The 14,371-nt window shown below is 36.6% G+C and overlaps 1 protein-coding gene and 1 long non-coding RNA gene across 2 annotated transcripts; both read right to left on the reverse strand.

Annotated features, from left to right (window-relative positions):
• Window positions 1-1,057: 1,057 nt before the first annotated feature.
• Window positions 1,058-1,810, reverse strand: LOC131435756 (microtubule-associated protein Jupiter). The gene is made up of 2 exons (XM_058603933.1): window positions 1,660-1,810; window positions 1,058-1,587 (listed from the first exon to the last, which is right to left on the reverse strand). The coding sequence occupies exon 2, from the start codon at window positions 1,575-1,577 to the stop codon at window positions 1,245-1,247; it is 333 nt and encodes a 110-aa protein (XP_058459916.1). The 5' UTR covers window positions 1,578-1,587; window positions 1,660-1,810; the 3' UTR covers window positions 1,058-1,244.
• Window positions 1,811-11,120: 9,310 nt separating this feature from the next.
• On the reverse strand, window positions 11,121-13,405 carry LOC131435820 (uncharacterized). The gene is made up of 5 exons (XR_009230544.1): window positions 13,142-13,405; window positions 13,012-13,080; window positions 11,779-11,984; window positions 11,523-11,720; window positions 11,121-11,306 (listed from the first exon to the last, which is right to left on the reverse strand). It is a non-coding gene; the product is annotated as an uncharacterized LOC131435820 (long non-coding RNA).
• Between the last annotated feature and the right edge of the window lie 966 nt (window positions 13,406-14,371).

The following is a 14,371-nucleotide window of genomic DNA, read 5'->3' on the forward strand; positions in this document are numbered from 1 at the left end:
CACAGATTTCTGAAAATGAGCACAGATTTTCACAGATTCTTGAATGAATCGCAGATTTTCACAGATTTTGGAAATCGAGTACAGTTTAGCACCAAAAAGTACAGGTAGAGGAAAAAGGTGCAGAGCGTGGTGGTAGTGAGACCTTTTTTTTTTTGCTCGCTGAATTCGATCTACTGAAATAGTAAATAGTTGGTTTTGAACTGCTATTGGGGTACGGAAAACGGTCACAGATTTTCACAGACAGGTTTTGGGTTTCAACACAGATTTTTGAAACAATGACCTGGCATCTCTGATACGCATGGCTACCAGATGGCTGACTAAACGTTGCCAGCGGGAAAAATATGGCTGGCAGACATTCTGGTGACCGACTGCCTCACCGCTGCCAGATATACAACTCAAACGATACAACCGTATCCACCAGGATTTTTCCACATTAAAATCTTTTACATTTTCAGCGAAGGTGAGAAGATGAAAACGCTCGGCTAACTTAGATACAGACGACTTTGTTTAGTTAAATTGTATTTGACAACCGTCACTGAATCAATTTTGGTAGCCGTCTGGTGACCATGGCTGCCCAGGTATCCAAAACGCTATGCGGGCCTGAACATGCCCTTAGTTTCAGATCAATCGATTAAAAATTACTCGATTATCTGGGTTATTAATCGGTTACTCGATTATTCATTCGATTCTTACTATGGTATTTTTTAAATTATAAGATTAGCTCAATAACCGAATATTAGTTTTAAACTAATCGATTAATCTGTGTTTCACAGATTTATAACTTTCTGCAGACTTTTAAAATGGCACCGATTTTAACAGATTTCCACAGATTCTGAAATTAATCAGATGTTTGAAATAGATCACAGTTTAGTACCAAAAAGTACATTGATCACCAAATTGATTTAGATCTGCTATTATGGTACGGGACACGTACACAGATTTTCAGACAGGTTTTTGGCTTGAGCAGATTTTTGCAAAAATGACCTACATCCCTGATTACATCACTACGGGTAACCTGACAACAAATGGCAGAAAATAGAAGCGAAACAAAACAATGTATAATTTTTGTGGATTGAACGATTTTAATTCATTATGTTTTCAGTTGTCAACGATATTTTTTCGGAGCAAAGTGCGACTTAAAAACATTTTTAAATAAAGCCATTGTAGAGTAATAGAAACTAACACGAAATTCTTTGGTTAGTGTCGGGAATATTTGATAGTCTTATTGCTGAATTTAGAACGTTTCACCAAAGTCCAGATGAGAATCCGCCTGGAGGAACACGCCCTCGTCCTAATTGTGGACAGTCCTTTTGAATTGACTGTCTGTCTGCTTGCGATGGGATATTGGCTGTTTTAGTTTGTTCATGTAGATTTTGTTCAATTTTTAGATTCGGATCTGTCGTTCCCATAACACCATTCATATTAGCGGAATTTTGCTGATTGTGTTTTGGGCGTGGAGGATTCGCTTTCACTTCCGCAGATCCGAATATGTCCGAATGGCCACCGCCTGGTGGTTTCAGTACACGACTTGAAGTTTTTTCTCCAGTTATCCCGATATTGAACTCAGTTGAACTCATACTAAGAAACCTAAAAAATCAATTAATCTATTCAACAACCTATTGGATAGAACTGTAAATTTAACTTATGAAAAATTCTTACAACGTATTAGTATCCAGATGCCGCGAAGTATGTTCAATAAAGGCGTTTCTATACCTCAGACCTAACACCAGGGATGCCAGGTCATATTTTCAAAAATCTGTGATCAAACCGAAAATCTGTCTGTGAAAATCTGTGACCGTTTTCCGTACCCCAATCAGTGCTGTCAACTGTTTTTTCCAAAAATCTGTATTTGGCGAAAAAATCTATCTGTACAATATCTTTCTCGAAAAATCAAACATCGATTTAGTGCGGAAACTGATTTTGCGACCAAAAAAAAGGTCGCTCGACCTGGTTTACCCCTATGCAATCCAACACAAAAACTGAAAATCGGTATTTATCTGTATGAAAATTGAAATATCGGTATTTTGAGAGAGCATATCTGTATTCCTATATCGAGTCCAAAAATCGGTATAAATACCGAGAAATCGGTATAGTTGGCAGCGCTGACCCCAATAGCAGTTCAAAATCAATTTGGTGAGCAAAAAAAAAAAGGTCTCACTCACACTCTTTCCTCTTTCCGTACCATTACAGCAGATCGAATTCAATTTAGTGAGCAAAAAATATGTCTCACTACCTGAACCTTTTGCCTCAACCGATTTTCAAAATCTGTGAAAAACTGTGTTTTATTCAAGAATCTGTAAAAATCTGTGATCATTTTCAGAAAGCTGTGTCGTTTTTAAAATCTGTGCAGAAAATACAAAATCTGTGAAACACAGATTAATCTGTGAACCTGACATCCCTGCCTAGGACAAGACGAGACCAGAGTTACCATATTCACAGATTTTTCGGTAAAACAACAGATTTTTTGCCTATTTTCCTACACGCTACCAAAAAATTACCTAATTTTAAGTACACGCTGAAAAAAAATTACCTAATTTTAAGTACTTTTTACTCAATAGAGGGGTTGTGTGCAGGAAGTCAATTTTGGGTAAAATGGGTTTTACTTATTTTTGAGTAAAAGCGTCAATAGTACTGATTAGGTAGAAACTACGCAAGCGATATAGAAATCAGCTTGGGTAATTTGATATCAGTTGTCGTTCGATGGTTTGAAAAATAAAATTAAACACAAAAAATGATGTCAACTATGATTACGTTATTCTTTAAAACATTTATTTTAACATTTAACAATACAAAACGTTTTGATCCGAATAAAATTAAAGATTTTACAAATATAATAATATTATAACAAAACAGTCTGAGTATGTTGGATTCCAGTTGTTTCATTATCTCCTAATTGAGAGGATCAAGCAAACAAATCAATAATAATATTATTGACTTACCATTGAACTGCCAAGGCTGCTCTATTGAGCTGCTGGAACTGCACCGTTGAGCGATCGTACGCATCTCAATATTTTCCATCGCCTGAAATGATATTACGGTGTAATTATAGTTTTAAAAAGAAATTATACAAAGCTACTTACACTACGATTGATGACAGTTATTTATTTATTCTCCCAAAACCGGCAATTTTACAAAATAATTTCTCTCGCTCCAAATCTGACCGCAACACACAAAATAATTTTCACCCAACAGCAACTTATTGAAGTAAACTCAACTGTTGAGTGAAAACTACTCAATCGATACAGTACTTTTCACCAAACAATAAAAAACATGCTTGATTACTTCATGTTAGGTAAATTTAAGTCAACCGTTGGGTTTTTTTTGGCAGCGTGTACTTTTCACTCAATAGCGACCCTTACACGAGTCATTAAAAATGTCATTACTGAATTATTAATGAACGTGTAATGGTGCAGTAATGACGAGATTTCTAACAAATTTGAAATACATTATTACTTAGTTACATTAAAACTGACATTTTTAATGCTCGTGTAAGGGCCGCTAATAGAGGGGTTGTGTGCAGGAAGCCAATTTTGGGTAAAATGGGTTTTACTTATTTTTGAGTAAAAGCATCAATAGTACTAATTAGGTACAGGGTGATTTTTTAAGAGCTTGAGAACTTTTTTAAACAATAAAACGCATAAAATTTGCAAAATCTCATCGGTTCTTTATTTTAAACGTTAGATTGGTACATGACATTTACTTTTTGAAGATAATTTCATTTAAATGTTGACCGCGGCTGCGTCTTAGGTGGTCCATTCGGAAAGTCCAATTTTGGACAACTTTTTCGAGCATTTCGGCCGGAATAGCCCGAATTTCTTCGGAAATGTTGTCTTCCAAAGCTGGAATAGTTACTGGCTTATTTCTGTAGACTTTAGACTTGACGTAGCCCCACAAAAAATAGTCTAAAGGCGTCAAATCGCATGATCTTGGTGGCCAACTTACCGGTCCATTTCTTGAGATGAATTGTTCTCCGAAGTTTTCCCTCAAAATGGCCATAGAATCGCGAGCTGTGTGGCATGTAGCGCCATCTTGTTGAAACCACATGTCAACCAAGTTCAGTTCTTCCATTTTTGGCAACAAAAAGTTTGTTAGCATCGAACGATAGCGATCGCCATTCACTGTAACGTTGCGTCCAACAGCATCTTTGAAAAAATACGGTCCAATGATTCCACCAGCGTACAAACCACACCAAACAGTGCATTTTTCGGGATGCATGGGCAGTTCTTGAACGGCTTCTGGTTGCTCTTCACTCCAAATGCGGCAATTTTGCTTATTTACGTAGCCATTCAACCAGAAATGAGCCTCATCGCTGAACAAAATTTGTCGATAAAAAAGCGGACTTTCCGAATGGACCACCTAAGACGCAGCCGCGGTCAACATTTAAATGAAATTATCTTCAAAGAGTAAATGTCATGTACCAATCTAACGTTTAAAATAAAGAACCGATGAGATTTTGCAAATTTTATGCGTTTTATTGTTTAAAAAAGTTCTCAAGCTCTTAAAAAATCACCCTGTAGAAACTACGCAAGCGATATAAAAATCAACTTGGGCAATTTGATTTCAGTTTTCGTTCGATGGTTTGAAAAATAAAACGCAAACAATAAAGTCAACTATGATTACTTTATTTATTTAATATTAATCTTTTTACATATTTCAACAATGTAACTATATCATTGAACTACCAAGGCTGTTCTATTCAGCTGCTGGAACTGCACCGTTGAGCGATCGAACGCATCTCAATATCTTCCATCGCCTGAAATGATATTGCGGTGTAATTATTATTTTAAAAAGAAATTATACAAAGCTACTCACACTGCGATTGATGACAATCATTGAATTATTCTCCCAAAACCGGCAATTTTACAAAATAATTTCACTCACTTCAAATCTGACCGATAGTTTCTGCAATGCAACACACAACATTTTTTCACCCAACAGCAACTTATTGAAGTAAACTACACTGTTGAGTGAAAACTACTCAACCGATACAGTACTTTTCACCCAACAATTAAAAACATGCTTGATTACTTCATGTTAGGTGAATTTAAGTCAACCGTTGAGTTTTTTTTTGGCAGACACCGCAATATCATTTCAGGCGATGGAAGATATTGAGATGCGTTCGATCGCTCAACGGTGCAGTTTCAGCAGCTGAATAGAACAGCCTTGGTAGTTCAATGATATAGTTACATTGTTGAAATATGTAAAAAGATTAATATTAAATAAAAAAAGTAATCATAGGTGACTTTATTGTTAGCGTTTTTTTTTTCAAACCATCGAACGAAAACTGATATCAAATTGCCCAAGTTGATTTTTATATCGCTTGCGTAGTTGCTACCTAATCAGTACTATTGATGCTTTTACTCAAAAATAAGTAAAACCCATTTTACCCAAAATTGGCTTCCTGCACACAACCCCTCTATTGAGTGAAAAGTACTTAAAATTAGGTAATTTTTTGGCAGCGTGTACGCATAATCTGTGTCACAGAACACAGTTTTATCAAAATTCACAGATTTCTACAGATTTTTATGAATATTTCATAAAAATGACAGATTTTCAAAACGTTTTTCACAGATTTTCACAGACTATGAACGAAAATGTGCACCACAGATGGAAAACAGATTGTTCGATTTGAAACACAGATTTAATAATGGCAACTCTGGACCAGACAGCTGTCTTCTTACTCTTATTTTGTTTGCTTTCAATTTTCCATGTACGCTCGTTCAATGTTACTCTAAAGTGAGTACAATTTCACTCACTTTCGTTAAAAGTGGAACTACTCTATAGTGAGTAAAGCTAGCTTACTCACTTTTGAGTAAATATGGTATTTGTCAAATTTTGAGTAACATTTACTCAGTGCTACAAATAGGAAAATCAGCTCGAGTGAGTATATATTACTCAACATCATTCGAAATGAATAAAGATTTCTAATAAGGAATTCTTTGCTTTAAACAAATACTGACTCACTTCCATCCAACAAATGAAGAGAGCCGCTACCTGTTCATTGGTCATTGGAAAGGATCCGTCTGCCTTCCTACGTTGCCCACGTACTGGCATTTTATTCAGCATTCGTGGAAATGCTGATATATTCTTGTATATAAAATATAAATAAAATACTTGATATATGACTGAACATTTTCTTACCGTCTTCTACCTGCGTGAATTGTTTTGAGGTGTATAGTAAGCATATCGATAATCTGGTTCCTCCTTGGAAAAATTTCCGCGCAACGTTTTCAAAACACTGTGAGTAAAACTTGTGGTCACTTTAAAAACTGAGTAGAAGGTACTCAATCTTCTAAATCAACATTACTCACATTCTAATATTAAAAAAAAAGGAAACGTGAGTACTAATTACTCACTTGAGAGTAACATTGAATGACAGTTTCTCTTTGTTTACTTTCTCTACTATAAATTATCAAGAGGTCTCCACGTTTATCACTCAACTCTTTGCATGAAATGATACCCGAAACTTCTGTCTTTCAAACAGAATAGTGATATCAAAAAAAATCTTTTTAATCACATCACAATTATCGAAAGAGAGAGTGATTAAAGAGAAACTGTCACTTGCTTATACGCCCTAATGAAAAATCAACCGAGAACTTTTATGAATTTGGGTGATGTCTCACTTGATTTTGAGTTATGTTCAGTGTGAGTGTATATTAATTGAGGTTTCTATGCCCGGTGAAAAATGAACGGCGGCCCTACTGAAAAATGGGTGGCCTACACGTTTCCTGATGAAAACAAAACAATATGTAAAAGCGATTCACACGCAGCATCAAGCGACTATCGCCTGCATGGAACGATTACGGAACAACAACATTAATTGTAAGCAATTCATATGAAAGGACACTACGTCAAGTTCACGGAAAATTTCAACGTCGGATACGTGAGCAATGTTCGGCTAAAAAAATAATAAAAATAATCTGGACGTCGACGGCAGTTGATTGATCGTCTGAATAGTGTTTAATGCATGAGTTTCCTGATGAAAACAAACCAATCTCATTTGCATTTGTGGTTGTAAGTGAGCTGTCAGAGAGCCTAATAATTATAAATCAGCTGTTTTCCAAAGAACGGCGAATCTAACATTGACAGTAAATGGAGAAAAACATCGATGAATGTTTCGACTTTGGTTTCAAATCGTATCTAGAAATCATCGTATATTCTCAGATCAATTTTTGATTAGTCGATGATCTGTTCGTTTATCTTTAAAAAGTATGCAAATTTTACCACTTTCCTTCTATATCTACTGAATAAATCAACATAAAAAAAGTTTCGCCCTTTTTCGATTTGTTTACTTTTATGCTTCCTGTGTGAATGATGAAGTTATGCCCCTGCGCATTTTTTGTGAAATTAGTTGGTTTTCGTGACTAAGATAAATATTCGAGTAACTTTATCGTCTCATTTATTATTTCCAGTAGTAAAAGGCTCGGAAACTATCAAAAATAAAGAAAACAAATAGTCGCCCTTCCTTATTAGGAATTGAAGTATCGCCTTGTTTGTTTACATGGAACACGTAGGGCGAAACTTTCGTAAACAAATGGAATGACAGTTTCGCCCTTTATTGTTCTTTGTATTACTAAGATTGAGATTTTTGTAGAATCCGATTTTTTAGACAAAATTGTAGGATTTTGAAGAATTAATTGGTAGGAGAGAGAAACTCGATTTGTTTATTTTTGTAAGATTCGTCCTACTTTGAAAAACAGCTGAAATATGCAGGGCGAAAATGACGAGAAGGATGGTTCGGAAGGAAGAATAATGTACGATTCAGACGATCCGGCTTCTTCCGTCACCGTCACCGGAACGTCAGCCTCCGTCAAAATTAGTCAAATGCGTTTTCCATTTGCGCATTCACGCGATCCAGCAGAGATCCGAAACGTCAACGTCCGTCAACGGCAAGCTCCGTCAACATTTCTCCGAAAGAATATTTGACGGACTGTGATTATCGCACACATGCACGATTCATATGAATACCGTAATCAGCTGATGTTTGTTATGTATGTATTCGGTGTCAAGATCCCACTCTTAAACAAAATATACCACATAGAGTGATTATAATCAGAGTGGCGACAGCTGTTCGTTTGGAATGACAGCTACCAGTTTCAAACGACATGTCATTTCAATGTAAAGCTAATGGAATGTTTTGAATTGTTGCCAACATTACGGATGAGATGTCGTCACTCTGGTTATAGTCACTCTAATACCACATATAAGTAATTAAGCTTATCAGTAGTTTTGCAAAGTACGTTACGTTGTTGAGTGGAACTGATTGTTTTGTGTGTTCCTCTTTCTAGTTAATTTTGGAAGTTATTTATTCGATTAAAAGGTAGGAAAACAACAGATCGATTGGCTTCAAAAGCTCCTAGATTTTGTATTAGTGGAATAAAATCCCGCATATGCATGGCTGCCAGACGGCTGACTAAAAGCTACCAGCGGGCAAAATATGGCTGGCAGCCATTCTGGTGACCGACTGCCTCACCGCTGCCAGATATACAACTCAAACGATACAACCAGAGATGCCAGGTCATTTTTTCAAAAATCTGTGACCGTTTTCCGTACCCCTACAGCTGTTCAAAATAAAAGGTCTCTCCACCCATTTTCCGTACCATTTCTGCTGATCGAATTCAATTTAGTGAGCAAAAAAAAAAAGGTCTCACTACAAACACGCTGTAACTTTTTGGTGCTAAACTGTGCTCGATTTCCAAAATCTGTGAAAATCTGTAATCATTTTCAAAAATCTGTGAAAATCTGTGTCAGTTTTAAAATCTGTGCAGAAAACTCAAAATCTGTGAAACACAGATTAATCTGTGAACCTGATGTGAATAATCGACTTTACTTTGTAAACGGAATCACCCAGAGTGAATCACTTCTTACCTGTGCAGCCGTCCGTGATGCAATAAATGAATGGTCGATGATTCCTAATGCCATCGTCCCCACTACAGTTATCATGGCATTCTATGTGTGGATTATTATAAACTCATCTGTACCCACACATCTACCCTCTTCTTAAAAAAATATATTGTCACTGCAGCACTAACCTGAAATTCGCCGCATAGAACCGCGCAGCGAGAATTTTTAACGATTTCAGTTAAACCGTAATATAATGTGGTGGCTTTGGTACAAAAAACCCTATCACGTGATGCCATTTTTAATGGCCTATAAAAAAGTCAGTCAAACCTATAAAAATTGCTGGGCTGGTTACCAGTTCTACATAGTGGATTAGTTTTTTTTTGATGCCAAGTCCTAAAAAAAATAAAATATAGTCCTCTCGGAATAAAAAATCTGGCAAAAGATCCGGTTAGTTAGTGTCTATCGAAATGAGAAAAATCTTACATATGTTCAGATAAATATTGAGCATAGGCAGCTCTGTTCTGTTTTTGTTATTTCTCGGTTAATTTTTCAAATGATTCAATTGATTTAATATTCGTAAATTAGTTCCAAACTAATCGATTACATGTTACTTGATTATCTGGATTAATTGCTTACTCGATATTACGACATCCCTAATTTTGTCGTCTATTTTCGATCGTCGTCTCTACCGTTTGTCGGTTTTTTTGCAATTATGATTAAATAACTCTAACTTTAAAAAGTGCAACAAAGCTTGAATTTTCCTCTCATCAATAAAAAGAAATACCTATTGTATTTGAAAGAATGATCGTACCACATGGACCGAAAGGCACTGCGCACAATAATACATTTCTGATATACATTCCCCGTGTTATCCAAACACTTGTGTTAAAGATTTTAATCTCATGCAGATAAACGGTTTTTCTACCGTGGCTGCAGTTCAAAAATCTGCAACATTAGTATAAGAACTTGTTTGTTTGCCATCAACCCTTTAGTGATCCAGCAACGATCGGATTCTCACTGTGTTATTAGTCAGAACCAAGGACTAGCTGACGAAAAATTACACTCCATGTAGTGGCGTAGCGTTTTTAGGGGGGCGACAAACCTTTTTTTTTTGCTCGCCCAAGTCACCTTTCCGAAGATGGAGTTCAACTTTTTTATTTTTGCTCACTAAATCTCTTTTTTTCACTCATATCTTATTTTGCCCCGGGTGCCAAATTTCCTCGGTACGCCACTGACTCCATGGTAAGGTAGAAAGTGTTCCAGACCGTGCCGTGAATTGCACGACGTTATTGCATGCACTGACTCCATATCGGCCTGGTCAACTAATTCGTCAGATATCGGTTCATCATCTGAATCGCTTCGACAGCCAACCGATCGGGAATATATTCCACCATTCGCTATGTTTTTTCGTTTAGTTATCATGTATGATTAATCCGGTGTGCACAATCTAAAGATTCACTTTGAATAGCTTAATTATTAAAATTAGCTTTTTTCATTTTGCGCGCCCACGTGGCTAGTTTTTCTTGTGCGCGACATTTACAGTCCGCTTACTCAATTATTTCCTGGTCCGCTTCCAATGCGCGACCTTCTTTGTCCGCTTCCAATGCGCGACCTACCTGGTCCGCTTCAAATGCGCAACCTACCTGGTCCGCTTCCAATGCGTGACCTACCTGATCCGCTTCCAATGCGCGACCTTCCTGGTCCGCTTCCAATGCGCGACCATATTGATCCGCTTTTCTAATAATTTAATGTTACGCAATCTCTCGTCGGCTATTTCTTTCTGCCGAATATCTATATATATTTTTTGCGATCTGGGTGATTCCGTTGATGTTGAATAACTGAAATAACTCCTGGCAGGATCGCCATTGTGAATAATAGACTTTACTTTGTAAACGGAATCACCCAGAGTGAATCACTTCTTACCTGTGCAGCCGTCCGTGATGCAATGAATGAATGGTCGATGATTCCTAATGCCATCGTCCCCACTACAGTTGTCATGGCATTCTATGCGTGGATTATTATAAACTCATCTGTACCCACACACCTGACATCCCTGGATACAACCGTTTCCACCAGGATTTTCCACATCGGTTCTGAGGGAGACATTGTTGCCAGCTGCTTGCCATACCGCTGGCAGCCAGAGTGAACAGAACCGCAAGAGAACCGGTTATGATTAATCTTTTTCGTCTTCGTTTGTTTTTATTACTTTGATTTCAATTTCGAATTATTGTTTGATTTTCAATTTCGAATTATTGTAAATAAAACTAACTCACATGTTAAACTCAAACAATTTTATTCATTTTCCGAAATATAATAGTGAACAACTCTCGAATTATTTATTTATAATTAGTGGTGAATTTTCACTGATCTGACTGCGGAACATTTGGTGTCGTTTCTAACGTAACGTTTCCAGCAGATCCATTGATTCTGCATGCTGATGTAGCAACGTTAGACGATGAGAGCTGCGAAGAAAAGTGAAACGAATGTAGTCTAAGAATATGTTGTAAATAAAGTTAGATTCAATTTATTTTATATGTTAACTTTGTATCTATCCTCGAAGAAAAAACCTTCATCCTCCAAGGCCATCAGAAAGTGCGAGCATGGCGGAAGGAATGCCGTAATAGATTCCAAGAAGTCTCCGTATCTGGTACACGGAGCATTATAAATGATGAACTTACCGTTGATGGTGCATCTCGAACGATAACACTTTTATCCGGGGAAGCCACAGGCAGATACAACAGTTCAAAATCCGGTAGCTATAGTCACATGTGTTGTCGCGTAGATTACAAAAATAAGTAATACTGCCTTGCTGCTTCTATAAGAATGATCCTAATGATGAGCAACTCTGGGGTGTAATTAGTGCGGGTGGTCTGATTCTGAAAATCAGTTGCATAGTAAAATAATCACAATATCAAATGATTCAAGTAGACGTACGATTTTCTTGCTGTCACGCTTCTATGGCTGCTTTCCGACGTCTGACTCTAATCGTTCTACAAGTTTTTAAGCAGCTGCGTTTTAGACTAAGGCTACAGACAGAGTCCTCTGAATCTACCAATAAAAGTCCTTCTTCCATCCGCATAAGGCGGTTAAGTTCCCTCTTTGCTTTGTTGTATTTTGTATTTCTTGACATTTTATTAGTGCTTAGAAATGAAGAGAAGGCATTTTGTTGTTATATCTGTATATCTTATGTATTTTGCTGAAATAATTGATACTCTCCGAAGAATTTGTCGAAACAGAAGACAATATAATATAATTTAAGTGTGTGCGATCTTAACTGAAACGTGACTAACAATAAATTATGGATTCGATAACTGGAGCGACAAGTAACCCCTATCCGAACGAATTGCTCTGCGGTATGCTTCGCGTTAACGAGTCGTGCCACTAACCTTTCCACTCCAAAATTTTACCAGGATAGCATTAAATCCTAAGACTAATTTTTCGATAACTTTTAACTTCTCTCATAAAATAAACAATAGCATTGTTTCTTTGGGTTCGCTTATTTTAAAGCTAAGGAACGGACGCAAGTTTCATTTGTTGACAGCGAATAAATAAATGTTATTGACTACTACATTTCCGTGTATGTTAATGACAATGCTATTGATGTGCGAGTGTACATGGTGGATTAAGGAACATTTTGCGAAAATTCTTGAATATATTTTATATTCGATTACACCAACACAAGAACGCACATAGAACAAACTATTCCTGACCCATGTGGCCGGTATTTAAAAATCTTTAAAATCACACACCAATCGTTGTAAGATCATAGATTGGAACAGTTTTACTCCGTAAATTGATTTCCAATTCACGATTGCGACACTCCGGAGAGTTGAGTTTAAAAGTTTATTCGCACTAATCCGGGACGATCCGGGACGTTTTTTTTTTCCTCATGGACGATGACTGTGCTGCAGGCGTGTGCATGTACTGGAATGCTGGATCCAATATCCGTCGCCGAGTTTTTCCTGGTGCCGACGGTGCGAAAAACTCGGCGAGGAATATCGGCGGCAATCAAATGAATTTGATTCCGGATCAGACATTCCAATACATGCACACGCCTGCAGCACAGTCATCGTCCATGAGGGAAAAAAACGTTCCGGATCGTCCCGGACGGTCCCGTCTCGGATCGACTCTTACATATATTCATATATTATAAAAAATACAACTTACCTACAGACAAAACAGATTTTCCTGACTGGCTATAATATCCACTCCAAGTCTATTAATTCGTTCGACAATCTATTGGAATTTAAAAACTGAAATTATTTATTTTATTTTGAACTAACAAATTAATAATTACCAAAAGGAAGGAATAATCCACGAGCTTGTATTCACTTCTGGTGAAATAATTTTTCTACTTTGTTTTGCGTTTCCACGGTTTCCACCTGGCTATAGGAACACTTACACCTTCACAACAAAATCGTTCAGGGTTTCTTTGATTGACAGCTTTTTGATATTGTCATTGAAACAGTACTGGTAGCCTTCTGGTGCCCGTGGCTACCCAGGTAGCCAAAACGCTATGCGGGATTGTGCGAAACTAAGATCTTCAAATTCTGCGTGTATTAAAATGACATGACGGACATGGATACACGCTGCCAAAAAATTACCTAATTTTAAGTACTTTTTACTCAATAGAGGGGTTGTGTGCAGGAAGTCAATTTTGGGTAAAATGGGTTTTACTCATTTTTGAAAAATAAAATTAAACACAAAAAATGATGTCAACTATGATTACGTTATTCTTTAAAACATTTATTTTAACATTGAACAATACAAAACGTTTTGATCCGAATAAAATTAAAGATTTTACAAATATAATTATATTATAACAAAACAGTCTGAGTATGTTGGATTCCAGTTGTTTCATTATCTCCTAATTGAGAGGATCAAGCAAACAAATCAATAATAATATTATTGACTTACCATTGAACTGCCAAGGCTGCTCTATTGAGCTGCTGGAACTGCACCGTTGAGCGATCGAACGCATCTCAATATTTTCCATCGCCTGAAATGATATTACGGTGTAATTATAGTTTTAAAAAGAAATTATACAAAGCTACTTACACTACGATTGATGACAGTTATTTATTTATTCTCCCAAAACCGGCAATTTTACAAAATAATTTCCCTCGCTCCAAATCTGACCGCAACACACAAAATTATTTTCACCCAACAGCAACTTATTGAAGTAAACTCAACTGTTGAGTGAAAACTACTCAATCGATACAGTACTTTTCACCCAACAATAAAAAACATGCTTGATTACTTCATGTTAGGTAAATTTAAGTCAACCGTTGGGTTTTTTTTGGCAGCGTGTAGGAAACCGGATCGTGTGAATCAGATTGACGGTGACGGACGTTGACGCAGAGATGCCAGATACTTTCAGAGAAAATCTGTATTACACTGTATAAAAAATCTGTATTTATCTGTATTCACAAATAAAATGAAATTTCTAGAATAGAATGATGTTGAACTCAATCTTAACAGATTACGGTTATATAATGAGAGTTTCTATTAGCATTTATTTTTTATT

Source organism: Malaya genurostris, chromosome 3 (genome assembly GCF_030247185.1).
Source record: "Malaya genurostris strain Urasoe2022 chromosome 3, Malgen_1.1, whole genome shotgun sequence".
NCBI lineage: Eukaryota > Metazoa > Arthropoda > Insecta > Diptera > Culicidae > Malaya > Malaya genurostris.